This window comes from Scyliorhinus canicula, chromosome 2, assembly GCF_902713615.1.
Source record: "Scyliorhinus canicula chromosome 2, sScyCan1.1, whole genome shotgun sequence".
NCBI lineage: Eukaryota > Metazoa > Chordata > Chondrichthyes > Carcharhiniformes > Scyliorhinidae > Scyliorhinus > Scyliorhinus canicula.
Window position 1 is genome coordinate 171,397,010 of NC_052147.1, and position 26,050 is coordinate 171,423,059.

The following is a 26,050-nucleotide window of genomic DNA, read 5'->3' on the forward strand; positions in this document are numbered from 1 at the left end:
GTTTTTGAGTCTGTTTGTGCGTGTTCTCAGACTTTTGTATCTCCTGCCTGATGGAAGAAGTTGGAAGAGTGAGTAAGCCGGGTGGGAGGGCATTTGATTATGCTGCCCGCTTTCCCCAGGCAGCGGGAGGTGTAGATGGAGTCAATGGAAGGGAGGGAGGTTCGTGTGATGGACTGGGTTGTGTTCATGATTCTCTGAAGTTTCCTGCGGTCCTGGGCCGAGCAGTTGCCATACCAGGCTGTGATGCAGCCAGATAGGATACTTTCTATGATGCATCTGTAAAAGTTGGTAAGAGTTAAGAGGACATGCCGAATTTCCTTTGTTTCCTGAGGAAGTATAGGCGCTGTTGTGCTTTCTTGGGTGGACCAGGACAGATGTTTGGAGATGTGCACCCCTAGCAATTTGAAACTGCTAACCATCTCCACCTCGGCCCCATTGATGCTGACAGGGGTGTGTACAGTACTTTGCTTCCTGAAGTCAATGGCCAGTTCTTTAGTTTTGCTGGCATTGAGGGAGAGATTGTTGTCGCTGCACCACTCCACTAGGTTCTTTATCTCCCTCCTGTATTCTGACTCGTCGTTATTCGAGATCCAGCCCACTATGGTCGTACCATCAGCAAACTTGTAGATGGAGTTGGAACCAAATGTTGTCACGCAGTCGCGTGTGTATATGGAGAAGAGGAGGGGGCTAAGTACACAGCCTTGCGGGGCACCGGTATTGAGGGCTATTGTGGAGCAGGTGTTGTTATTTATTCTTACTGGTTGAGGTCTGTGGATCAGAAAGTCGAGGATCCAGTTGCAGAGTGAGGAGATAAGTCCTAGGTTTGGAGCTTTGATATGAGCTTGGCTGGGGATTATGGTGTTGAAGGCGGAGCTGTAGTCAATAAATAGGAGTTGTTGAGGTGCTCCAGGGATGTGTGTTGGGCCAGGGAGATGGCGTCTGCTGTGGACCAGTTGCGGCGGTATTCGAATTGCAGTGGATCAAGGTGTTCTGGGAGTATGGAGGTGATGCGCTCATTACCAACCTCTCGAAGTGTTTCATTACGACTGAAGTCAGGGCCACCTAACGGTAGTCATTGAGGCACGTTGCCTGGTTCTTCTTTGGCACCGGTATGATGGTGCTCTTCTTGAAGCAGTTGGGGACCTCGGAGTGGAGTAGGGACAGGTTAAAGATGTCCGCGACCACCTCTGCCAGCTGGTCCACGCAGGCTCTGAGTGCATGACCAGGATCCCGTCCCAGCCCGTCGCCTTCCGAGGGTTCACTTTCAGGAAGGCCGATCTGACTTTGGACGCTGTGAGGGTGGGTCTGGGTGAGTTATGGGATGCTGGGGCACTCGACAGCGGATTGCTGGTTTCCTACTCGAACTGAGCATAGAATGCAACAAGTTCATTGGGGAGAGGCGCACTGCTGCCGGTGATATTGCTCGACTTTGTCTGTAGCCCATTATGTTGTTTAGTCCTTGCCACAACCACTGTATTCTCTCTTGGCATCTCGGATGGCTTTGCGGAGGTTGTACCTGGATTGTGCTGGTGGGAGGCAGAGGGTTCTGAGGAACAAGCACGAAGATCGGACTTGGGGAAGGTGCGATATGCCAGCCAATGATTTGTGGGAAGGGAGGGTTGGAAATTTGAGGGATGGCAGGCGGAACTGATGCCAGGAGAGAGGTTGTAACTTACCCTTGCAGCTGGGTGGAGGTCCCTGGTCTTCTTCCGGCACTGGACAGCGATCCTCCTGGTCATGCTGCATACACTGATAGCAGCTGCCACTACCTCCCAGGTGACATTGCTGATCCTGCTGCTGGCTCTCCGACCCCCTCGGGAGAACAAGGTGGCCCATCTCTCATCCACAGTGGCGAGTAACCTGGCCAGGCCGAATAACCAATGCGAGGAGCAGCTCGGTGCGCTGCCTTGCTTTGTGTTGACTGGGAGTGAGTGGTAGAGAGCGATTAAAAGCAGCTCCCTCAGTGGTGAGAAGCTGAGAAGCAAGTCAGGAGCAAGAGAGTCAGTAATGTTGAGAATCTCGTGAGGGCTCATTTATGGTGCTAGGTGCTGTTGGATATGGGCCGCGATCTCGCCAACACAGCCATCGAGGAACACCCTACCAAACTCATGCAAAATGACACTTTGAAACTGTGCCCAATGTAAAAGATTATGGGGTTAGTGGTGTAAAAGGAATTGAATTGTCCGATCAGCGATGATCATTTTGAATTGTGGAGCAGGCGCGATGAGCTGAATGGCCTCCCCAGTTTGAAATTAAAAATGAAAATCGCTTATTGTCACGAGTAGGCTTCAATGAAGTTACTGTGAAAAGCTCCTAGTCGCCACATTCCAGCGCCTGTCCGGGGAGGCTGGTACGGGAATCGAACCGTGCTGCTGGCCTGCTTTAAAAGCCAGTGATTTAGCCCAGTGAGCTAAACCAGCCCCTACAATGTTCCAATGTAACAAATTATCTTTGAAGTGTAGTTATTGTTACTACCTGTGAAGTACTTCAGTGTATCCTCAGGACATTAAAGGTAATCAGCAGGATCCTGCACCAGCAGGATTGTCCTTTGTGCCAGCAACGCAACCATGCCCATGGGTTTCCCGGCAGCATGGGGTGATCCCATTGGGAAATCCCATTGGCAGGTGGTGGGAACGTAAAATCAAGCTGCCGGCAAGGGCACGCCGTCGAGGAACCCGCAGCTGGCGGACTGGAGGGTCCCTCCTAATATATTTGAAAATTGCACTCTGACTACGAAGAGAAATGTTTACCCACAACACCCAAAACACTCTCTAATTAGTAAACTGTGAATATATTTAAAACACAGATTGCAGTGCCCATACTCTAAAAATATTCAAAACGTTGGGCGGGATTCTCCACATGTTTCTCGGCAGCGGGAGGCGACGTGCTGCTCGTTGATTGTGGGATCTCTGCTCCCACCGCTGTCAATGGGATTTCCCATTGAAATCACCCCGTGTCGCTGGAAAACCTGGGAGATGGGTGTGCACTGCCAGCAGCGTCGGAGAGTCCCACCACCACCGAATGGATGGAGAATCTGGCCAAAGTCTGCAAAATTCCCAGGAGGTTCAACAGACCCTATGCCATCCTTAACATCTTTCAAAATCCAACCTGACAATCTGTTGGAGTTAGACTGTGGGGAAACAAAAAGAATGGGAATGCTTCACTAAGGGACACTCCATTGCAGAACCAAACTGGTGAGTTGAAAGTCAATACTATCACTGCACATCAGAACCTAGCTCACAGTGATACAAAAGGTCAACTGTACTTTTAATGTTCTACGTTGATGTGCCTATATCATTGTTAAATGCGCTTTAAACTCAAACAGAATGACTTTCTTAAATAATCCCCAAATATTTTTTTTTATCTTACAGTAGCTCTTTTGCTTAAAAAATAGCTTGATTTAATTTAATCACTCCTTAACAGTGTCAGAAGTGCAATTTTGGAATCAGATGTCACAGTAACCATTCTCTCCCAACACACAGCAATATAAATCACTGCAATGCCCATAGTTTTTCGAACAAAGCCACCATCAGCATTGTTTCTGAGATACAGGAATGAATGGCTGAGCTCTGCAAGCTGGCAAAGGCTGCTGAGTTAGCTGGGATTAGCCTCTGTGTCACTAAATTTTATTTTATTAATTCCCCAGGAGGTGAATGTTGCTGACAAAGCCAGAGTTTTATTGCTCATTCTTAATTACCCTTGGGAAGATGGCAGTGGGTTTTGAACCACTGCACTCCATAAAGTGAAGGTGCTCCTTCACTGGTAGGGTGAGGCATCAATGATACATTTCTGAAGCAGGATAGTGTGAGGCTAGGAGAAGAACTTGCAGATGGTGGTGCTCGCTTGCGCCTGCTGCCATGTTCTTTTAAAGTTCATGGGTTTGGAGCATGCTGTCAAATAATTTTTAGTGATTTGCTGCAGTGCATTTTATAGATGGTACACACTGCAACCATGCTGCACCAGTGGTGGAGATGGTGGACGGCATGCTGTTCAAGTGGCCTGCAGTTACTGTGAAAATCCCATAGTCGCCACACTCAGGCATCTGTTCGGGCAAACTGAGAGCATTCAGAATGTCCAATTCACCTAACAAATACATCTTTGGGACTTGTGGGAGGAAACCGGAGCGCCCGGAGGAAACCCACGTAGACACAGTGAGAATCCTGTGATGGTGTCAAGCCTTGTGAGTGTTGTTGGAGCTGCACTCATCCAGGCAAGTGGAGGGTATTCCATTACACTCCAACTTGTGCCTTGAAGATGGTGGAAAGTCTTTAGGGAATCAAGAGATAGGTCATTCACTGCACAATCCTCAGCCTCCGACCTGTTCTGATAGCCACAATGGGCGGAATTATCCGACCCCCCGGGGGGTCAGAGAATCGCCCGGGGCCGGCGTGGCCCGAATTCTCCGCCACCCGGGAATCGGCGGGGGCGGGAATCGCGCCGGTCGGCAGGCCCCCCGCGGCGATTCTCCGGCCTGCGATGGGCCGAAGTCCCACCGCTGACAGGCCATTCCCGCCGGCGGGAATCAAAGCACGTCGGGATTGGCGGCGTGGGCGGGAGCCGGGGTCCTGGGGGGTGGGGGGGGGCGCGGGCCAATCTGGCCATGGGGGGTGCCCCCACGGTGGCCTGGCCCGCGATCGGGGCCCACCGATCAGCGGGCGGGCCTTCACCATGGCGGGGGCGGAAGACAACCCCCTCCGCTGCGCATGCGCCGGTATGGCGTCAGCAGCCACTGACGCACCAGCGCATGCGATGATTTCCGCCACAAATGTTACTTGTCACGGTATGGTAGCACAGTGATTAGCACTGTTGCTTCACAGTGCCAAGGACCTGGGTTCAATTCCCGGTTTGGGTCACTGTCTGTTCGGAATCTGCATATTCTCCCTGTGTCTACGTGGCTTTCCTCCGGGCGCTCCAGTTTCCTCCCACAGGTCCCAAAGATGTGCTTGTTAGGTGACTTGGACATTCTGAATTCTCTCTCAGTTTGCCCGAACAGATGCCTGAGTGTGGTGACTAGGGGATTTTCACAGTAACTGCATTGCAGTGTTAATGTAAGCCTACTTATTATTTTTTTCATAGATTTAGAGTACCCAATTCATTTTTTCCAATTAAAGGGCAATTTAGCATGGCCAATCCACCCACCCTGCACATCTTTGGGTTGTGGGGGCGAAACCCATGTAAACACAGGGAGAATGTGCAAACCTTGTGACACTAATAAAGATTATTATTAATGTCACTTATCAGTTGAAGCCTGGTGGATTTCTAGGTTTTTCTGCATCTGAACATGAGTTGTTTTATTATGTGAGGAATTGTGAATGGAATCGAGCTCTGCATGGTCAGTGTACATCCCCACACTTGACCTAATGATGGAAGGATGTCATTAATTAAGCAACTGAAGATGGTAGGGTCTGGGACCCTACTTTGAGGAATCCCTGCGGTGATGACCTGAGCTTGAAATGAAGGTCCTCCAACAAATCCCTTTACACTAGATACAACTCCAGCCAGTGGGGAGCCCTACCTGATGTCCATTGATTTCTGCATTGTTAGGGCTGTTTATTAACAGGCTCGGCCAAATATTGCCTTGGGAGAGGAATTTTCCCACAGATCACTTCTCTTATTTTGAAGAATATATAATTTGGTAACTTTTTTGGGCTTTAATAGTTCAACAAAATTTTATTTTCATACCAATTTTAGTGTAGATCACTTGTCCCCTAAAATGTCCCTTTCAGTCCAGCTTTCCATCCACAAGATGACTTCTGGTATTCGTATAGGGAAAATGATTCATATTCAATCCCACAAACTGGGCAATGTTTGTTCTCGGAGTAAATTTATATAAGTCACTTGTAACAAATCTGTCTCCAGTACATGCACCAGGTGACTCACAGATAATAAAAGCAGCCAATAAATACAGCATCTGAAAATATTCAGGGGTCTGGTTTTTGAAATATCCCCAATAAAGGTCAGAATCAATAGGACACTGTATATTAGATAATACTTTGCACATTTCTGCGCTGGACGGTTTTCAACCCTGCCAAGCACTTTTATTAGAATCACAGAATGAGCGCCAAATCGGCTTGCAATTCAGTTCCTTGATGTCAGCTGTCTTCCGTGGCCAAGAGTGAAAGAAATGCTGATTCTACTGAATGTCGGAAATCGTCTGCAAAGCAAACTGAAGATTCGGGGGAAGGATTTCCTCTCTGCTATTTGTTATAAATAATAACTCATTCATTATACTTTACAAATTGGTACAAAATTATTTGGCCAGAGGCAAACATAGGAAGAGGAGCAGGCCATTCAGCCCTCGAACTTGGCCATTCAATTCAATCATGCTTGATGGTAGGTTCCATTTACCCACATTGGTTCCATATCCCTGGATATCTTTACTCAACAGAAATCGATCAGCCTCGGTTTTGAAATTTTGAATTGACCCCAGTCTTAACAGTTGTTTTGGGGATGAGTCCCAGATTTCCACTTCTCTCTGTGTGAAGATGTGCTTCCTGATCTCAGCCTACCTCGAATCTAAAGGGTATTCCTCATGCCTTCCACCAGAGGAAATAGTTTCACTATGTAACCTATCAAATCTTTAACTCACCTATTAATCTTCTGCACTTGAGGTAATACCTCCATTTGTAGTTTCTGGGACAAACTCTTACTCCCTCGCTCTTCTCGATGTGTCCATTTAGATGTGAACACCTGCCTTTTGATTTAAGTATTGTAAGAATTTCATAATGTCTATAGGATAATGGATGGTCAGTGGTACATTGTGTGCATGCCTACAAAGTATGTAGGCACAATAATGTCCAAACCAATGAAAATGTCCTTAGCAACCAGGTTTTGCCCACAATACAAGAAAACTATCCAGCCAAATGAAGACAAATCATGCCCATTGGCAAGATTTAATTTCCAGATGCTCATGGTTCTCTGAATCAGCCTCAGGTCCAGTTTACTTTGTGGTTAATCTGGTGATGAACTGGGCCGGGATTCTCCCCTACCCGGCGGGGTGGGGTGTCCCGGCTACCGGAGTGTTGAGAACCACTCCGGCGTCGGGCCTCCCCAAAGGTGCGGAATTCTCCACACCTTATGGGGTTAGGCCTGCACCGGAGTGGCTCCCGCTCCGCCGACCGGCGCGAACGGCCTTTGGCGCCCCGCCGACCGGCGCCACGGCTGGCAAAAAGGCCTTTTCTGGTCGGCGGCCGTTGACGTCACCCCGGCGCATGCGCGGTGGAGGGGGTCTCTTCCATCATGGTGGAGGCCGTGGCGGCGGCGGAAGAAAAAGAGTGCCCCCACGGCACAGGCCCGCCCGCCAATCGGTGGGCATCGACCGCTGGCCAGGCCACCGTGGGGGTACCCCCAAGGGCCAGAAAATGCCCCCCCCAAGACCCCGGGCCCGCTTGTGCCGCCTGCTCCCGTCGGCACCAGAGGTGGTTTAAACCACGTCGGCGGGAGAGGCCTGACAGCGGCGGGACTTCGACCCATCGCGGGCCGGAGAATCGCCACAGGGGGCCCGCCAACCGGCGTGAGGGGCCCGCCGACCGGCGCGGCGCGATTCCCGTCCCCGCTGATTCCCGGGTGGCGGAGAATTCCGGCCACGGCTGGGACGGGATTTACGCTGGCCCCAGGCGATTCCCCTACCCTGCGGGGGTCGGAGAATCCCGCCCCTGATCTTTGCCCAATTATCCACTAAATTAGTGTTTTTCAAACTTTTTTCGCGGGACCCACTTTTAGCAACTCGCCGATCTTTGAGGCTGATGCCGGCCGACCTCTGCGACTTATTCCAGCCACCCTTCGCAACCCATGCCAACTGACCTTTGTGACACACCGTTATTATTTAGCTTTAATGCGACAGGTGAGCCTGCTTGGTCCTCACAATCTTTCTTGTTTTGTCATTCAATGTTACATTTCTGCTAAGGACTTCAGCTGACGATATAAATTCTTGCTGCATCGTTTGAAAAAATCAAGAGATTTGTCCTTGAACTCTCTATGCTTAAGTCTTAGAACATAGAACATAGAACAGTACAGCACAGAACAGGCCCTTCGGCCCTCAATGTTGTGCCGAGCCATGATCACCCTACTCAAACCCACGTATCCACCCTATACCCGTAACCCAACAACCCCTTAGCCTTACTTTTATTAGGACACTACGGGCAATTTAGCATGGCCAATCCACCTAACCCGCACATCTTTGGACTGTGGGAGGAAACCGGAGCACCCGGAGGAAACCCACGCACACAGGGGGAGGACGTGCAGACTCCACACAGACAGTGACCCAGCCGGGAATCGAACCTGGGACCCTGGAGCTTTGAAGCATTTATGCTAACCACCATGCTACCCTGCTGCCCAAATGCCTCAAATGCTTCAAATGCTTCAAATGCCTTTGACATTTTGAGGGTCATAAACTTGCACTTGCCAGTACTTCCCTGCATATAACATACATGGGCTTTGCATCTTGATTTGCATTGGCACAATTAACAATGGCATACCTCAAGAAATCATTTTTATACTACTTTGTTCCCAATTTCAGTTTTTTCTTAATTGTTTGTTCATCAGAGATCCTGGAGCTCTGGATACAGCCCACACCAGTGCTGCTTTGTCCTGCCCATGGACTCTCCTTAGAAGCTCTCTCCAGCAGATTTAGATGTGAGGTCCTGGCCTGTTTGGATATCTGGCCGTCCCTTACTTATTGCAAAATGATCCATCTTCAGTTCTTCACACGGTCCAGTTGCTTGCTTGCTGGCAGCTACAAAATGGAGAAATCGCTCCTCCGTGATTTTGCGTCCAAAACACTCATGATGTCAGTACGTGCCTGACTCATGTCCTACTCGCTGCTGCAGTTTCTGGTGGGAAGACTCCAGCGTTCCCATTTTAAGGTCGGTCACGGCCAGAATTTTCAACTTAAACGCCGGTCGTAGCCCGCATTCTGAAAAACCGGCCGCGGCTGTTGGGCGCTTCTTCCACGGTCGAGAACACCATGACCGATCGCTCCATGACCATCCCGATACCATCCACGACCCACCCACGTGTCGCGACCCTGAGTTTGACAAACCCTGCACCTATTCTTAGCCCAATGCAGACCACCTCATCTCCCTCTATATTGTTGGAACTGATGTGCAGTTTGAGAAATGCCTGCAATTAAGTATCTGATCATGCAGTTTAAGGCTGGTTTTGTCATAGCTCAGTTTTATCTTCCATCTTTAATAATCTAATTCGAACAAAACACAAAATTGATCTAAATGGTATTGTTTTATACAATGTGGCTTTGTTTCAACTTTATAAAATTACCCTGCGTATTTAACCTTTTGGTAGAAGCAACCCGTTTAATTTATCCTTTCAATATATTTTATAATAACATACACTATTTTTTAAAAAAAACTATAATTTGTACTCTGATTAATTTCCTAATGTAGCAAGCAATTTCAGATTCCCCGTTTAGAAAATACCTCAGGGTCTGTTACTTGCTGGCAAAATACCTTTCTCCTAAAAAGATTATGAATTTGATTGATTTATTCCAAAAATATTAAAGTTGGGCCAACAAAATATCACAGACTTTAGAAGGAATGGAAATAACCTTTGTGTGACTTGTTGCATTTGAATTCTCTGTCACAAGCTGAGGCTGCATTGGAGGCTTTCAGCAGAATTAACTCTCTCATTACTCTCAGCGTATATGCATCAAATGCTAAGTTCCTCAATGAGTTGCCTGAGGATCTGGCTTCATGTGACTGAATACAAAATTATTCAATGTTTAACTGCACTGGTATGCACAAACAAGCAAACCTCAAACACTTGGAAAGTGCTATTTTGGGTGTTAAAAAGCTCAACTTTTTAGATAATAAAGAACTGTAAAGGCTAGTAAATACATGAATAAATTGCAAAAGCAATAAAAACAGCGGAAACTGGAAATCTGAGATAAAAACAGAACATGTTGAGATTTCCCAGGAGGCCAGACAACCTCTGTGGGGAGAGAAACAGATTTGGGATTTCAGGTCACAGATGCTATTGATCTGCTGAGATAAATAAATTGACCTGGACAATACTAAGACCTCAATCGATATCACAAAAGCAAGTTAGCTGGTAATTATCACATTTTATTTGTGGGAGATTGTTGAGCTTCCGACATTGACTATAATTAGACAATTACATTTCAAAGGCACTCCACTGACTTGAACGAGATTGACGATGTCCTGAGATTGAGAACATGAAAGATATGGGGCGAGATTCTCCATCCAGCAATGCTGGAATCATGAATCGCGATCAGGCGGACAATCACGCGTTAGCCGAAAATCGAGGTTTGCGCTCGTCTCCAAACCAAAAGCCATGCTGCGGCGCCTCTATGGCGGCGTGGATGCGTCCCACACTCCACGCTGATATGGGCATGCTAATTGTACAGTAATGGCCGTTAGCATATTAATAACTGACCCGACCCGGTAGTCTCCAGCCTCCCGCGATGCTCCACCTCTGCCAGGTGGTAGTAACGACAGCGAGGTTCTCTTGTGGTATTTTAAAAATGAGAACCGGTGCCGTGGCTGCTGAAGGAGATAGAGGAGGTAAGAACACATTCCAAAGGCGCAACGGTGGGTTGACAGTTGTGCCGCTGGCTGGGGAATTGGGCATCTTCCAGGACCGGGGGACTAGCGAGGGGCAACCAGGAGATGGACTGTGGGCCCGGGGTGTCCCCCCCCCCCCCCCCTCCCCCGGAATGCCATCTGCCATACAGGTGCCCCGCGCCCCAGGTTATATGCCAGTAACCCCCCAGACCCCAGCCGATCCATCGACAAGATGTGCGTGGCCCAGAGCAACAGTGGCCCACCAGGTGTTGGTACGCCTCAGTGCACCCATCCAAGACGCTGCCCCACTGCAAGGGAAGTAGGTGGGGAGAGGGGAGTGGTGCAGATCACACTCCGAACAGCGGATGCATGCACCATGGCCCTTGCCACCCTTCCTGGCACAATGTCCACTCAGGGCGGATGCCCTACTTGTAGCACTGCCAGCTAGCCCACCCTGCAGCAACACCAACTGGCACCAAGCCCTGCCTCCTCATTGCAACCCCTGTCCCCATCAATCTTGTCCCCAGGCAGATGGACTCAACCTGTGTGCCGTGCAGAGGACCCATGGCACACTATATCTACAGTCCCAACAGGTGCCCACCCCCCTTTCCCAGCCTTGTCCGTGGATCCTGCCCACATGCATGCCACCAAGCATGGCACCGGTCAATGCACTCTGCTGGCAGGTAAGCACACAGCCCATACAAGGAGGGCACCAATAGTAGACACCACAGGAGGGCATGGGAAAGGGGCCGCAGAGCGTAATAGTGGCAGGGATGGATAACAAGGCATCAACGGAGCCAGGAGTAATGAGCTGAGGGAAGAGTGTTGGTGGACCAGCCAGAGGTGGGGCTAGGTTCAGGAGCGTGGAGGGGGACATGGAGGGGCAGAGGCTGCAGTGCAGGCCAGTGCCACATTGTAGCCCATTGAACCTGGGTTGTACGGGAGTACTAACCATGGTAACATGTCTGCCCTTTACCTCCTGCAGAAAATGGATTTTGGTGTACAGCCGGGTGTGGTTGTCATCTGCCAGGCTGCCACAGCGCAATCGGATGCACTGAGGCAGCACGGTCAGGAGCTCAAGAAGGACCATACACAACTGGAGCCTATCCCAGAGGAGCAGAGGCTAGTCGGTGATAATGGGGAATCGGCCGCCCAGCAGGCCGAGGAGAAGGTGGACAGAGAAGTCGCATCAGGCCTTGTGTATACCAGCAGCGCCTGTCATACGAGGACCTGTCGGACTGGTCGTGTCACCAGCGATTTTGGCTGAGCAGAGAGACCGTGCGATATCTGTGCTGGATCATGGAGCATCTGGAACCACTGGGGTATGAGGGAGGACACCCACTCCATGTGCCCGTCAAGGTGATCGTCACCCTGAACCTCTTTGCCATTGGCTCCGTTTCAGGAACTGAGTGTGGATCTTTCTGGAATCTCCCAGACCTCAGTGCACAAGTGTATCCATGCCATGATGGATGCCCTGCATGCCAGGGTAGCAAAATATATCACCTTCGACGTGGACCAAGCCCACCCAGTTACCCGGGCAGAGGGGTTCGTCACCATCGCTGGCATGCTCCAGGCCCAGGGGATGATCGACGGGACACATGTTCCCCTGTGAGCACCGGCGTATGAGGGGGTGCCTTCATCAATCGGAAGGGATTCCACTCCCTCAATGTACAGGTGGTGTGTGAGCACCGGCTGTACATCGTGCACATCTGTGCTCGGTATCCAGGCAGCATACACAACGCTTTCATCCTGGCGAGGTGCTGCCTTGGGTGAGGGGTTGGCTATTGTGTGACAAGGGTTATCTGCTACTATCAGGGATGATGGCACCTATCCGGAGGCAACAAACACGGAAAACTGCTATAATGACGCCTATGCCAGAACCAGGGCATCACGAGCAGTGCATCAGCGTGCTGAAGGAGCTCTTCAAGAGCTCAGACGGGGCCTTCCAATACATGCCTGGGAGGATCTCTCACATCGTCGTGGCCTGCTGCGTTCTGCATAACATCACGCAGCAGCTGGATGACATGCTGGAGGAGGAAGTGGCTTACGTAAGCCTCGTCTGGTGAAGAGTGAAGGGGGTGTCCAGCAATGAGATCTCTTAAAATTAAATAGCTAGGATGCCACTAGGATAGTTTTACAGAGGTTAGTTTATTAAGGATTGAGATTAATTATAGAAAGTGTACTGGGTAATCATTATTAACCATTAAACCTGTATTTTAGGACAAAACAGTGATAATCATGCAAACTCTAGCTACAAGCAGTGGCCACAATGCATGATAGGATTTAGGCTAGCTAACGTGCCCATGTTTTTGAGACACAGGAGATGTGTGGTCAGCAGATTACATTGTGGAGGTAAACAAGTTTTATCAGCGGCCCCCAATGTCCTCTGAAACAATCCATGAAGAGGAAGCCAGTCCTAATATCCTGTCCTTCTGAAACAATCCATGGAGTAAAGAGTATGACAGTTCTGCCATCCTGTCCCTAGCTGGACAATGGGTGGGCAGGATGTTAGGATTGGTAAAACAACTTAAAATGGACATAGAACCTTGGTAAACAACAGGTGGCAGGATGAGGCTAAATCATGGATTGATGGCAATTTTATTGGATAAGTTTGAACATGACAGCTTTAGGGATTGGATGGAGTCCAATTGGTGTGGGCTTATCATTTTTGGAAATGGTATAATTGATGTGTATTTGTCAGTGTTCAGCAGATCGATCTTGGCATTATCCAGGTCCATCTCTCGTGTACACGAAACCAAGCTTGGGATAATAAAAAGCCGTCTTATCCAAGATTGTTGTGTGTTTGCTCTCTTTATTAAGTTAAAGCCTAACACTGAGGGACGAACCTTACGTTAAGGCTGGCTCAATACTCAGGCGTTGGAAAATGCTCCTAGAAACTGGATTAACTTGCTGACACAATGGGGAGCTGCAGTGCAGACTCAAGAATTACAGTAGTAAGACGACTCACTATCATTCCAGAAGCTGACAGTTTGATGTTATTAAAATAGCTTTTTAATTCTCATGAACTTTTAAATCTAGGGCTGCAATATTGCAGCAATAGTGGAAGATGATGGGCGAGATTCTCCATCCCGCAGCACCAGATTTCTGGTGCAACGCGCCTCCGATTCTCCGACTCGCCAGCCGGCCAATGGGGTTTCCCATTGTGGGCAGCCCCACGCCATTGGGAAATCCCCGAGCTGCCGGAGCAATGGAGATTCCTGACAATGGAGAATCCAGCTGGGTATATTTTGTGAAGCAAATTCTCGAAAAATTTTCTTTTTAAAATTTTAAACCTTTCCTTTGCCATGTATTACATTCAGAATCACTTACCTGATCTGCAACTCTGCAAAGGTAGCCTTGACTTTCTTCACAGAAGCATCCATTTCTTCTTTGATCAGGAGTTGGTACCTGGCTAAAGAAACAGTGCATCGCTGTAGGTCTTTCACTGATTTTTCAATGCTTGTACCTGTTTTGAGGGACACAAAAATCAGTGTCATCAATCGGTAATATCTTACCTATTTTTTGTAGAGTAATTATGAATTGTGTCTGTAACCAATGAGGCTGGAGGATTATAGTGATTGTAATTCTTCACACACCGTCATTGGCCCACCATTCTGAGCAGACACATACGCAGCCCTGTAACCTTTAGAGAAAATGCATGGATGCAAGTGAGAGTAATTTTTTTTTGAATAAAGCAATAGAAAATTTCAACAACCATATTTGTAACCATCACCAAGAAGACATTTGTATCCCAAATCTGGCTTGGATTCAGAAGTGAGAGGATTGTTTCCTTATTCAGATCCATCGACTATCTTTCCCAATTGAACTCATTTGCATCCCAAATTAGCCTGCCCGAAGTTAAACTTAATAATGATCTTTGGATAAAACAAAGCTATACATTACAGTACATCTACAAATATCAATTTTTTAAGAAATTGTTTTGCTGTGGCTTCAGTGACGATACTTAATTGCAAATTGCAGATACTTCTATCCACAATGCATTGCCAAATTTATTCTGGAGGTTGTAGTGTTCTTTGTGTTACTAATTTTAGGATGGTTGGCAAAGACCACAAATAACTTAAAATTGAACAAAGCTATAAATTTATTAACACTACTTAATTGGATTCGACGCTTACTCCTATATAATGCACAGTTGATAATAAACATATAATCTACACTCATCTACTACTAATCTCTACACTATTACATTAACTATGATCTGCTCTCACTCACACTATCTTTCTTTCAGTCTGCCCTCCAGTTTTCTCCTCAACCTCTCACTCACAATGTGGAGATGCCAGCGTTGGACTGGGGTGTGCACAGTAAGAAGTCTTACAACACCAGGTTAAAGTTCAACAGGGTTGTTTTGAATCACTAGCTTTCAGAGCGCAGCTCCTTCATCAGGTGAGTGAAGAGGTGGGTTCCACAAACGCATATATAGACAAAGTCTATGATGCAAGATGACACTTTGAATGCGAGTCTTTGTAGGTAGTTAAGTCTTTACAGGTCCGGACAGAGTGACTGGAGGGAGGGTAATCACAGGTTAGAGAGGTGTGAATTGTCTCAAGCCAGGACAGTTGGTAGGATTTCGCAAGCCCAGGCCAGATGGTTGGGGGGGTGGTGGGGGGGGGGGGGGGGGGGGGGGGGGGGGGGATGTAATGAGACATGAATCCAAGGTCCCGGTGAATCTCAACCACAAGAATTAACATTGATGCCTTATGTCGTTGTACATCTAGCTCCCTCTAGTGGTTGATTTAGACATTACATTAACCCTTACAGTTCTTTACATTTATGATAATGTCACAGAGGTGTCACTTTTGTTTTGGTTACACTGAATCATGTGACTCTTTATGCACCATACTTGTATGGATGGGCACGAGGCACTGACCTGTAACAAACCAGCCCATTGGTTCAACTAATGAATCAGAATGGGAGAATCAAAAGTCATATTTATTTACTCCACTCGATAACAATGCCAAGGAAATTTCTCAACAGATATTCAAAATATAAAAACAAATCTAGCACCCACTGACAAATTTTGATTTGTTTGTATTCATTATTATTTCAATCCTTTCTGTGATGTCCAGGGCCTCTGCTCTGCCAGCGCCATACAACGACCTACCAGTAGGGTGTGTGTGTGAGAGAAGATTTATGGGCCAGCCTTCCATTCCAGAGTACAATATGTGGTAACTTGGTAACGTAAATCAAATACACAACTCCACAGTAAAGTTCTCTTAAGGCTCCAAATTTAATGCAGCAGTTAAAATATCTTAAAACAGCAGCATTATTGCCAAGAATTTCCGCCTTGCAAGCCAGATGTCTCTGCAAGACATTTTGAGAGGTTTTTTTTAAGGGAGTGCTATCCATATATAACCTTGCTCGTTTTCACAATTATGATTTGAAGCTGTTCAAAAAGTTGGTTATTGTGCAAATTATTTGAAAGGCACACATAGAATCATAGAATGGTTACAGAGCGGAAGGCTGCCCATTGTGTCCAAGCTGGTTCTCTGTAGGAGCAAGTCTCCGAGTCCCACTCCCCCACCTTTTCCTCTTAATCCTGCTTCTTTTCTCTTCACATAATTATCCTGGGGCTGGTTTAACACAGCGGGCTAAACAGCTGGCTTGTAATGCAGAACAATGCCGGCAGCGCAGGTTCAATTCCCAGACCGGTCCCCAAACAGGTGCTGGAATGTGGAGACTAGGGGCATTTCACAGTAACTTAATTTAAGCAATTATTATTATTGTTATCCAATCCTCCTTTATGGGCTCCTTTGAATCTGTCTCTGCCACATTCTCAAGCAGTGCATTCCAGATCCTAACCACTCGCTGCTTAAAAAGGATTTTCCTCATGTCACGGCTTCTTTTGGTGACCACCTTAAAATAGTGTCCCTTGTTTCTCGACCCTTCCATCAATGGGAAGTTTCTCCCTAACTACTTTGCCCAGGCTCCTTATGATTTTGAACACCTTTATCAAATCTCCTCTTAAAAAACTCATCTTCTCCAATCTATCTAAAACTAAACTCACGTTTGTTGAACTGCAACCATTCTTATGAATCTTTTCTAAAACCTTGACATCCTTCCTAAACTATGCTCCCCAGAACTGAACACATAGGCCTGGAGTTTCCTCTTAAGCAGTGACGCTGTGTGTTTGCCACTGACTGTGTATTGTACTACGTAAGGCCAGTGCATGCTCAACTGTGGGTAGCTATTATTCAAATACTCCAACAGACAGGGCAATATAGCAAAATAATCAGATCTTGCAATATACGACACTCCCTTCCCACGTATGAATACCATATGACTAAACCAAAATCAACAATACCTGAAAATTTAACAGATTGGATTGTATACTTGTTTTAATCGTAATTATAACCACAACATATATGACCGATACCTCCAGAGTAACAATGTGAAAAGGTGTTTTATCCAGTATGCCATTAATGAAAATATCATTTGACAAGAAGTAATGAAAAGGATAACTTATTCCTTCTTCATTCTTACATACTTCCAAATAATTTAACTTGCTTCTTTCTCTTTATGCTCGGATCTCTCCTTACATTTCCATTAGCCTGACTTTGCTCTTGCAATATTTCTGACAGTGTCAGACCTTAACTTGGACTTTGATGACCGAGTCCATTTAATAGTTGGGACGGTGACATTGGGTGGAATTTTGCCATTTCCCGGGTGGGAAAAGCAGAGTGTAGTCCTCCAGTGGCAATGTTGGGCTTTCCCACCGTATTTTTAAATTCTTTGCCAAAAATAGTGAAGTGACAAGTCTCAGAATGGCACACTGGTGGGCCGGGCTCTGAATGAGCCAAACCCGCCAGCAACTGAGGATCTTGAAAGATCTTTATAAATGGCGCCACAATGTAAAAAATTAAAAACAGAGACGACACCCACCCTCCTCCCCACGGAACTCCCCCACCCACGGAATCTCTCCCTGGCACCTCCCCCAATGAACTCCTGCCCCCACCCCTCCCTGGAACATTCCCTCCGGCACTGCCCCAGGCTTTTCCCCATGGCACTGTACTTACCTCTGTGCCTCTGGTGGGTTCTCCTCACCAGATGCAGGTTATGCAGGACCTGTCATGCCATCACGCTGATGTGAATGGACAATTTAGCTTGGGGGGACAATGAGACATAAAGGCCTGATAATGTTTTTTTAATTTATGTAAATGGAGATCCTGGTGGGGGTGTGTGTGTTGGGGGGGAGGGGGGTGGGGTGTGTGTGCGTGGGGTGGGGTTGGGGGTGGGGGGGGGGGGGGGGTTGTAGGGACAATTGAATGGAGAAATCCCAACAGAGTTAAAACCATTTTGGGACACCCATGTTAATATCTGCCCCCTCCACTGCTCCCGTCCTCCAAAAATGGGAACAGAAAATCCCTCCCATTGATTAATTTGTCTTAACGTAAGACCCTGACTTGCTTTGCTCTACCACTGGATTCTGTGATATATTGGCAAACTTCCACTTTCTTTCTGACTTTCCCTTTTTCTCTGATTTCCACCTGGGACAGTAGGAGGGATTTTGACGACTGGAGGTGTATCATGCTTTCCCTTTATCAGATTTAATCTTTCAAGCAAATAATCTACCTGACACTAATGAAATCTTTCTCCAATCTTCACTAGTTACTAGGGTGAACCTCATCTGTTTCCAACAACAGGGCAGCATGATAGCACAGTGGTCGGCCAGCATGGTAGCACAGTTGCTTCACAGCTCCAGGGTCCCAGGTTCGATTCCCGGCTTGGGTCACTGTCTGTGCGGAGTTTGCACGTTCTCCCCGTGTCTGCGTGGGTTTCCTCCGGGTGGTCGGTTTTCTCCCACAGTCCAAAGATGTGCACATTAGTGGATTGGTCATGATAAATAGCCCTTGGTGTCCAAAATGTTTCGGTGGGGTTGCTGGATTATGGCGATAGGGTGGAGGCGTGGGCTTAAGTAGGATGCTCTTTCCAAGGGCCGGTGCAGACTCAATGGGCTGAATGGCTTCCTTCTGCATTGTAAATTCTATGATTCTAAATCGAATCGCATACCTCTCCTCAACACTTCAGTGGTTTTTTGCTGTTACTTTCTAGAATCATACAGGAATTATAGAATCAGTAAGTGCAGAAGGATACATTCAGCCCATCAAGTCTGCACCAAACCTCTAAACGATCACCCCACACAGGTCCATGCCCTCTCCCTGTATCCTCACCCAACCTTTTGGACACTAAAGGGTAATTTAGCATGGCCAATCCACCTGGGAATGGGACAGTTCAGCGCCGACGTTTCAGCGCCGCCATTTCAGCGCCAGGACGTTTCAGCGCCAAATATTTCAGCGCCACATATTTCAGCGCCAGGACGTTTCAGCGCTCATTCATTCAGAAATCATCCTTGAGTATGGTCACAGGTATGACACAGGTATACCAGCTTTTACACTTAGTTATTTGGTCGTTTCATCGTTCTAACTGTCTTTAGATTTTGTTGGAGTTTTATTATGATTACTGTTTAGATAAAGTTAGAGTTTTGTTAACAAGTTTTTATACTTACTTAGTTATTTGGTTAATTTCTTTTGGTAAATTTGGTAAGTTCCATATCTTTAAACCCATGGCTGAATCAGTGAAAAGCAAGCGAGGCAGAGAGAAGTTCTGTCATGAAGGTTTTATATATCGTTTTGACAAAGAAAGCAAGAAACAAAAGCAAGTTAAGTTTTGGCGATGCCATGAGGATGGTAGGTGCAAGGCCCGCATTCACACGTTAGAAAGAGAGGTGATCGAAAAGATCAACGAACATACTCATCCCCCATCTGCAGTTGCTATCGAAGTGGGACAGGTCATAACTGATGCGAGAGACCGGGCTGAAAAGACTTGTGAGCCTCCAAGTACGATTATCAACAAGTGCATTGAAAAAATGTCCGTGGCAGGTATGGCACAGTTACCAAACAGGCAGGCAATGCGAAAAATTATTCGTAGAAAACGAGACGAAGTTAATCAGGTCCCCGATAATCCAAGATCGATTCAAGAGCTTCAGTTACCTCATCAATACATGATCTATAAACCCACCCCAGAAACCGAGGAAAATTTCTGTTTAAAGGATAGTGGTACGAACAACGAACGGATTATTATATTTGGGAGAGAGAGTTGGTTAGAACACATGGCAACTTCCACGACTTGGTATGCTGACGGAACATTTGCGGTAGCACCACACCTATTTTATCAAGTTTATATCATCATGGTTAGGAAAAATAACGGAGTTCACCCTGTATTGTACGCGCTTTTACAAAACAAACAGTATGCAACCTTTATTTCCTACCGAGATGTGGAATATGTATCAAAGAACATTAGATGGGGATGACAGAACAAATAACTATGCTGAGGCGGCCAACAGGAGATTGAAAAGTGAACTGTTAATGACACACCCAACTATCTGTAAGTTCATTGATGTCCTTAAGCATGTTCAAAAGGGAAGAGACGAGCACTTCGAGAAACTTTTAGCTGGCAATGAACCTCAATTAAAATTACTTAAATATAGAAAAGCTGATGAGAGGATATTGAGAATTGTTTCCGAATATGGTAGCAGGAATTAAATTGACTACCTTCGTTCAATAGGGCACAATTTAACAAACTGAATGCGTTTTTTCCAATGAATATCCAATGAATGTCCAATGAACTTTCCTTTTAATGATTGATTTTATGAACTTACAGATTTGTAAATTGCTTTAATGTACTGTTTTTGGATCTTTATAAGTGGATCTTTTACAATAAAAACATTTAGTTAACACTTGAGTTTTATTTCATTTTATGAACTTACAGATTTGTAAATTGCTTTGTGCCAAAAAAATTCTGTCATAACTATATGACAACATTGGAGAATTTTTTTTTTCTGGCGCTGAAATGTCCTGGCGCTGAAATGTCCTGGCGCTGAAACGGCGGCGCTGAAACGGCAGCGCTGAAACAGCTGCGCTGAAACGGCGGCGCTGAAACGGCGGCACTGAAACGTACCGCACCCAATCCACCTAACCTGCACATCTTTCGACTGTGTGAAGAAACCGGAGCACCCGGTGGAAACCCATGCAGACATGAGGAGAATGTGCAAACTCTACAACGAAAGTCACCCAAGACCGGAATTGGACCCGGGTCCCTCATGCTATGAGGCATCAGTGATAACCATTGTGCCACCATGCCGCTCCCTCACCTAACTGAACTCCCTACGTTTCATGTCTTGAGTACCATGACTTATCTTCACTTTGTTTTGCTTTTGTCAGACTTTGCTACTGTCATCAGGCTCAGAGACGGGCAACGAATGCGAAACCCACATCCCCTGAATGAATTTTTAAAAAATCAGGCTTAAGCAAACTAAACCTTGTCCTAGGAGCGTGTTTAAACATTAACTTTTAAGGTGAGCAAACTGTTACAGAATGTAGGGTTTTTTTGCAAGAGAACTGAAAATAGTCAAGCCTGTGGTGAAGAGAAGCATGGGAATTACAGCCCAGCTTGTCACTGAGCAAATACTTCTGCAAAGACCTCTTCACAACTTGTACACACTTTTTTATGGCATTATGCGATACTGTGTGATGTGATGACATTAGACAGTATTTGCTGCCATTTTTACTCAGAAATATTTCAAACTCTTCAGACATAAACTGTGACCATTACCTGACAATCCAACTTCTCTGAGCCAAAATGTTTTGGCACTTGTGGCATTGGGCATTGACTCAACATTTCTCACATGCTATAGCTATCAACCAAAACAAGATACTCTGTCCTTTCCACTTTGAAGGAATCAACATGTACTTTTCTAACTGCTTTCTTGTGTTTAATCATGCAATGAAAGGAACCTTGGTTGGTTCATTTCTCATTCTGAGACAAATGTCACAGCTTTTCACCTTCTTAATTACCTCTGTTCTTTCTAATCTGTCCAGCTATTTATTTACTGCTTCTAACTGTGCATAAGGTATTAGTTGAGTTTTGCAAAATGCCAGCTGTAAATTGTTCTTTATCTTGACTTTGGTCTTGAGTTGCCTCCATTTATCATTTGGACTTCCTTGCTTAAAGACAACTTTGTGCTCTTTTAGCACTTTCTCAATGTCGGATGGAGTCTTATTGATTAAGGGCCTCACAGCGCCAAGGACCATGGTTCGATTCTGATTTTGGGTGACTTTCTGCATATTCTCCCCATGTCTGCGTGGGTTTCCTCTGGGTACTCCGGTTTCCTGCCACGTCCCAAAGGATGTGCAGGTTAGATGGATTAGCCATGCTAAATTGTCCCTTAATGTCCAAACGCCGGGTGGATCACGGGAATGGGGAGGGGAAGTGGGTCTGGTCTTTTCAGAGGGTTGGTGCAGACTCGATGGACTGAATGGTCTTCTTCTGCACTGTAGGTATTCTGATTCTGTGATTCCTTCTGTAAATACCTCAGCCCAGTTCATCTGTATCTTCTTAAACCAAGTTCTTCCCAACAGGGAAGACTTCCAACAGACTTCACTTCAGGTGAAGGAACCCTTAGGGAGCAGTGACCACAATATGATAGAATTTACCCTGCAGTTTGAGAGGGAGAAGCTGCAATCAGATATAACGGTATTACAATTAAATAATGGTAACTACAAAGACATGAGGGAGTAGCTGGTCAGAGTTGATTGGCAAAGGAGCCTAGCAGGAAGCCAGTGGAACAACAATGGCAGGAGGTTTCAGGGGTTATTCAGGAGTCACAACAGAAATTCATGCCAAGGAGGAGGAAACATGCTGAGGGGAGGACAAGGTATCCATGGTTGACGAGGGGTGTCAAGGACAGCATAAAAGCTTAAGAAAAAGCATACAATGTGGCGAGGATTAGTGGGAAGCCAGAGGATTGGGAAGCCTTTAAAAGCAAGCAGACAACTAAAAAAGCAATAAGGGGGGAGAACATGAAGTATGAGTGCAAGCTAGCTAGTAATATGAAGGAAGATAGGGAGTTTTTTCAATATATAAAAGGTAAGAGAGAAGCAAAAATAGACATTGGACCACTGGAAAATGTGGCTGGAAAAGTAATAATAGGAAACAAAGAAATGGCAGATGAACTGAATAGTTACTTTTCACCAGTCTTCGTGGTAGAAGACACCAATGGAATGCCAGAGCTCCAGGAGAATTGGGGGCAGAGGTGAGTGCAGTGACCATTACTAAGGAGAAGGTTCTGGGGAAACTAAAAGGTCTGGTGGATAAATCACCTGGACCGGATGGACTACATCCCAGGGCTCTAAAAGAGATAGCTGAGGAGATTGTGGAGGCATTGATGGTGATCTTTCAGGAATCACTGGAGGCAGGAAGGGTCCCACAGGACTGGAAAGTGGCTAACGTAACACCACTGTTTAAGAAGGGAGGGAGGCAGAATACGGGAAAGTATATTACATTTTTTAAAACTCCTAACATTCATTTTGAGAAGTTTCAAAAATTGCTCCATGTGCATTTTATTCCTGTGTATAGTGAGTCAACATTGTACACAACTGAAAAATGGAACTAAAGTCAGATGGGGACAATGGAAGAATTCAACCATAACAAAGACGACTGGTATAATTACACATTTGTCTGAAGGCGAGTAATATAGGAGATGAGGATAAAGTAAACGTTTTCCTCACCATGATAGGGCCAGATGCTTTTGAGGCGGTGTCTAACCAAATGTGCCACAGTACTATAATGATAATAACAATCTTTATTGTCAGAAGTAGGCATACATTAACACTGCAATAAAGTTACTGTGAAAATCCCCTAGACATCACATTCCGGTGTCTGTTCGGGTACACTAAGGGAGAATTTAGTATGTCCAATTCACCTAACAAGCACGTCTTTCGGGACTTGTGGGAGGAAACTGGAGCACCCGGAGGAAACCCACGCAAGCGCGGAGAGATCGTACTTTACTGGCATTTCGTGCAGAGAAAATCTGGAGGCGTGGTTTGTGGCATCACCCAGGTGGGGCAGGGCCTGATAGATCCGGTTAGGCCTGCTCCAAGGGGATTGTGGTGCCATCTTTAAAGGGATCCCTGACCTGCGCTGGAATTAAACTTTTGCCCCAACCTTCATGGACAAGGAAGACCCACCTGCCACAAGCATCGCGATGACCCCACCATCATCACAAAAGTATTGGGACACTCTCTACTCCCCTCCCTCCTGACCATCCTCATCATGGAAGCATCAGGGGGCAGTCTCCCACACACTCACCTCCCAACCACCATGGAAGTATTGGGGATACTCTCACTCCTACACCCCCCCGAATCCCGCTACCACAACAGAAATATCGGGGCACTCCTCCCCTCACAGGCATCAGCACTCCCCCCCCCAACACACATAATGGGAACTTCCCCCATGGTACACACCAGAGGTTCCACCAATGGCACTGTCAACCTGGAACTGTCCCCCTGACACTGGCTGGAACTTCCAGGTTGACACTGCTGGGTAGGTACTGCTGGTGTGATGGATTTAGGTAATTCCGGACCTGATAATACTTTCTTACTAACCTATGATTTAGGTTAAGCCACCAAAAGAGGGAAAGGGCTGGTTTAGCACAGGGCTAAATCGCTGGCTTTGAAAGCAGACCAAGGCAGGACAGCAGCATGGTTCATGTACCAGCCTCCCCAAACAGGCGGCGGAATGTGGCGACTAGGGACTTTTCACAGTAACTTCATTTGAAGCCTACTTGTGACAATCAGCGATTTTCATTTTCATTTCATCTGTTTCTCTCCTAAGACACAGAATAGTTCTCACGAGGGGAGAATGCTTTTCCGGGTCTCAAACAGTTAAACGAGATTTCAGTTACTTTCTATGGAATAAGTTCAAATATGTCACTCATAACTAAATTGTTACCTCTGTCAGTCGTAGGTCCTAGTCATTTTAGACTTCCTAAATGAGTGTCTAGGATTTTAACGTTTGAGAGTAAGTCTATACAGTTTAATTTTTTATTAAATGTATTTTTATTGGAGAATACTCTCAATTAATGCATACAGAATTGCAAAGTTAAAAATATAAATTAATTAACAGTTCTTAGTTATCTGTTAAGAATATAAAACCATTAACAGTCCTACTCACCAGCAGAGCTGAACGAGAAGATAACTTTCACTCAAATGCCTCCTCTTTATCTGCATAAAATCCTCAAATCAATCAAGGATTCCTCCTGTTATCGTGTCACTTATTGTTGGTTAATTGCCTGTAGCCAAATGGCTAATTTGATGTGTTATCAACAATATGTGTTTTAATGATCTTAGTGTCTGCTTGAATGTCAGGTGTCTAAGATATATGGGTGAAGAGGAGTTTGTTTAAGAGTTTTGTCCATTTTTATGTGACCTGTTCCTTAGATATATAGATTGTCAAAATAGACACTTTTCCAAGGGTGTTATCTTAAATGTCAAAAAGTTATATAGCTAGGGAAGGATTTGTTGCCTTGTTTATCTGAGGACTTTCCTGCCTCACGGCTTAAGTTTTTATAATTGCAGGGAGGTGATCTGAAGAATTTATGTTCCGTCAATTCAAAGACTCCTCTCATCCTCCATTTGTCTGGAATATCTTCCTGATCCTTGGGGTCAGCTAAAGTTCTCCTGCCGCATATAGTGACTTTTTCAAAAGGCCTTTTATTTCACTTTGAATTAAAATACTTGATCTGTTAATGCCTGCTGCTTATCCTGGTCCTTATTTTAAACCAAATTTTGCGACAAACGTGATATCCACCACACTGGGTTGGCACTGCCAGGCTACAGTGCCAACCTGTGCCAGGAAAGTGCTAAGCTGTGCCAAAGGTCGTGCCAGGCCACTTCCCGGGTATGTTTCTCTCTCCTGGGGCTATACTTACCTTGGCGCCCTGGCGGATTCCCCTCATCTTATTCCTATGGCTTCACAGCTCCAGGGTGCCAGGTTCGATTCCCGGCTTGGGTCACTGTCTGTGCGGAATCTGTGCGTTCTCTCCATGTCTGCGTGGGTTACCTCCGGGTGCTCCAGTTTCCTCCCACAAGTTCCGAAAGGCATACTATTAGGTGAATTGGACAGTCTGAATTCTCCCTCTGTGTACCCGAACAGGCGCCGGAATGAGGCGACTAGGGGATTTTCACAGTAACTTCATTGAAGTGTTAATATAAGCCTACTTGTGACAATAAAGATTATTATTATTGTAGCTGTTGTAAACCTCGCTGACGTGCCGTATGAATATTCAGTGAGAAGGGAGCATGTGGCTGGGAAGTCATTTATTGATATTTAAATGTATTTAAAGATATTGAAACGAGGTTCCCCCCCTTTCTGGAGATCCCACCAGCGAGAATCTTAATTTCCGACTCTTGCGGGATTTCAGGCCCAAGTCGCGGTTCACGTTGACAGCAAAATCGCTACCATCCTCTTCTTCTTGTAGCAGGATAAGCAATGAGGGCTTTCAACACGATGTACTGCCAGTGAAGCCACACTCCTAATGATTTCATGAGCAGGAGGCACGGCCCTTGAGGTCAGTCTTTAGCTCAATAACAGTAAAGTGTACTTTAATAGTTTCAACATTTATGTCACTTTTTAAAACTGTTATAAACTTTTAAATA

At 46.1% G+C, this 26,050-nt stretch overlaps 1 protein-coding gene across 2 annotated transcripts in view; it reads right to left on the reverse strand.

The window, feature by feature from the left end:
* Positions 1 to 26,050, reverse strand: part of LOC119961765 (spermatogenesis-associated serine-rich protein 2-like) — a 230,787-nt gene that overhangs the window by 92,654 nt on the left and 112,083 nt on the right. For both annotated transcript variants that reach the window (XM_038789045.1, XM_038789046.1), the window contains exon 7: positions 13,869 to 14,004. In XM_038789045.1, the coding sequence (XP_038644973.1) occupies positions 13,869 to 14,004 (136 nt within the window). The remainder of the gene's footprint in view (positions 1 to 13,868; positions 14,005 to 26,050) is intronic.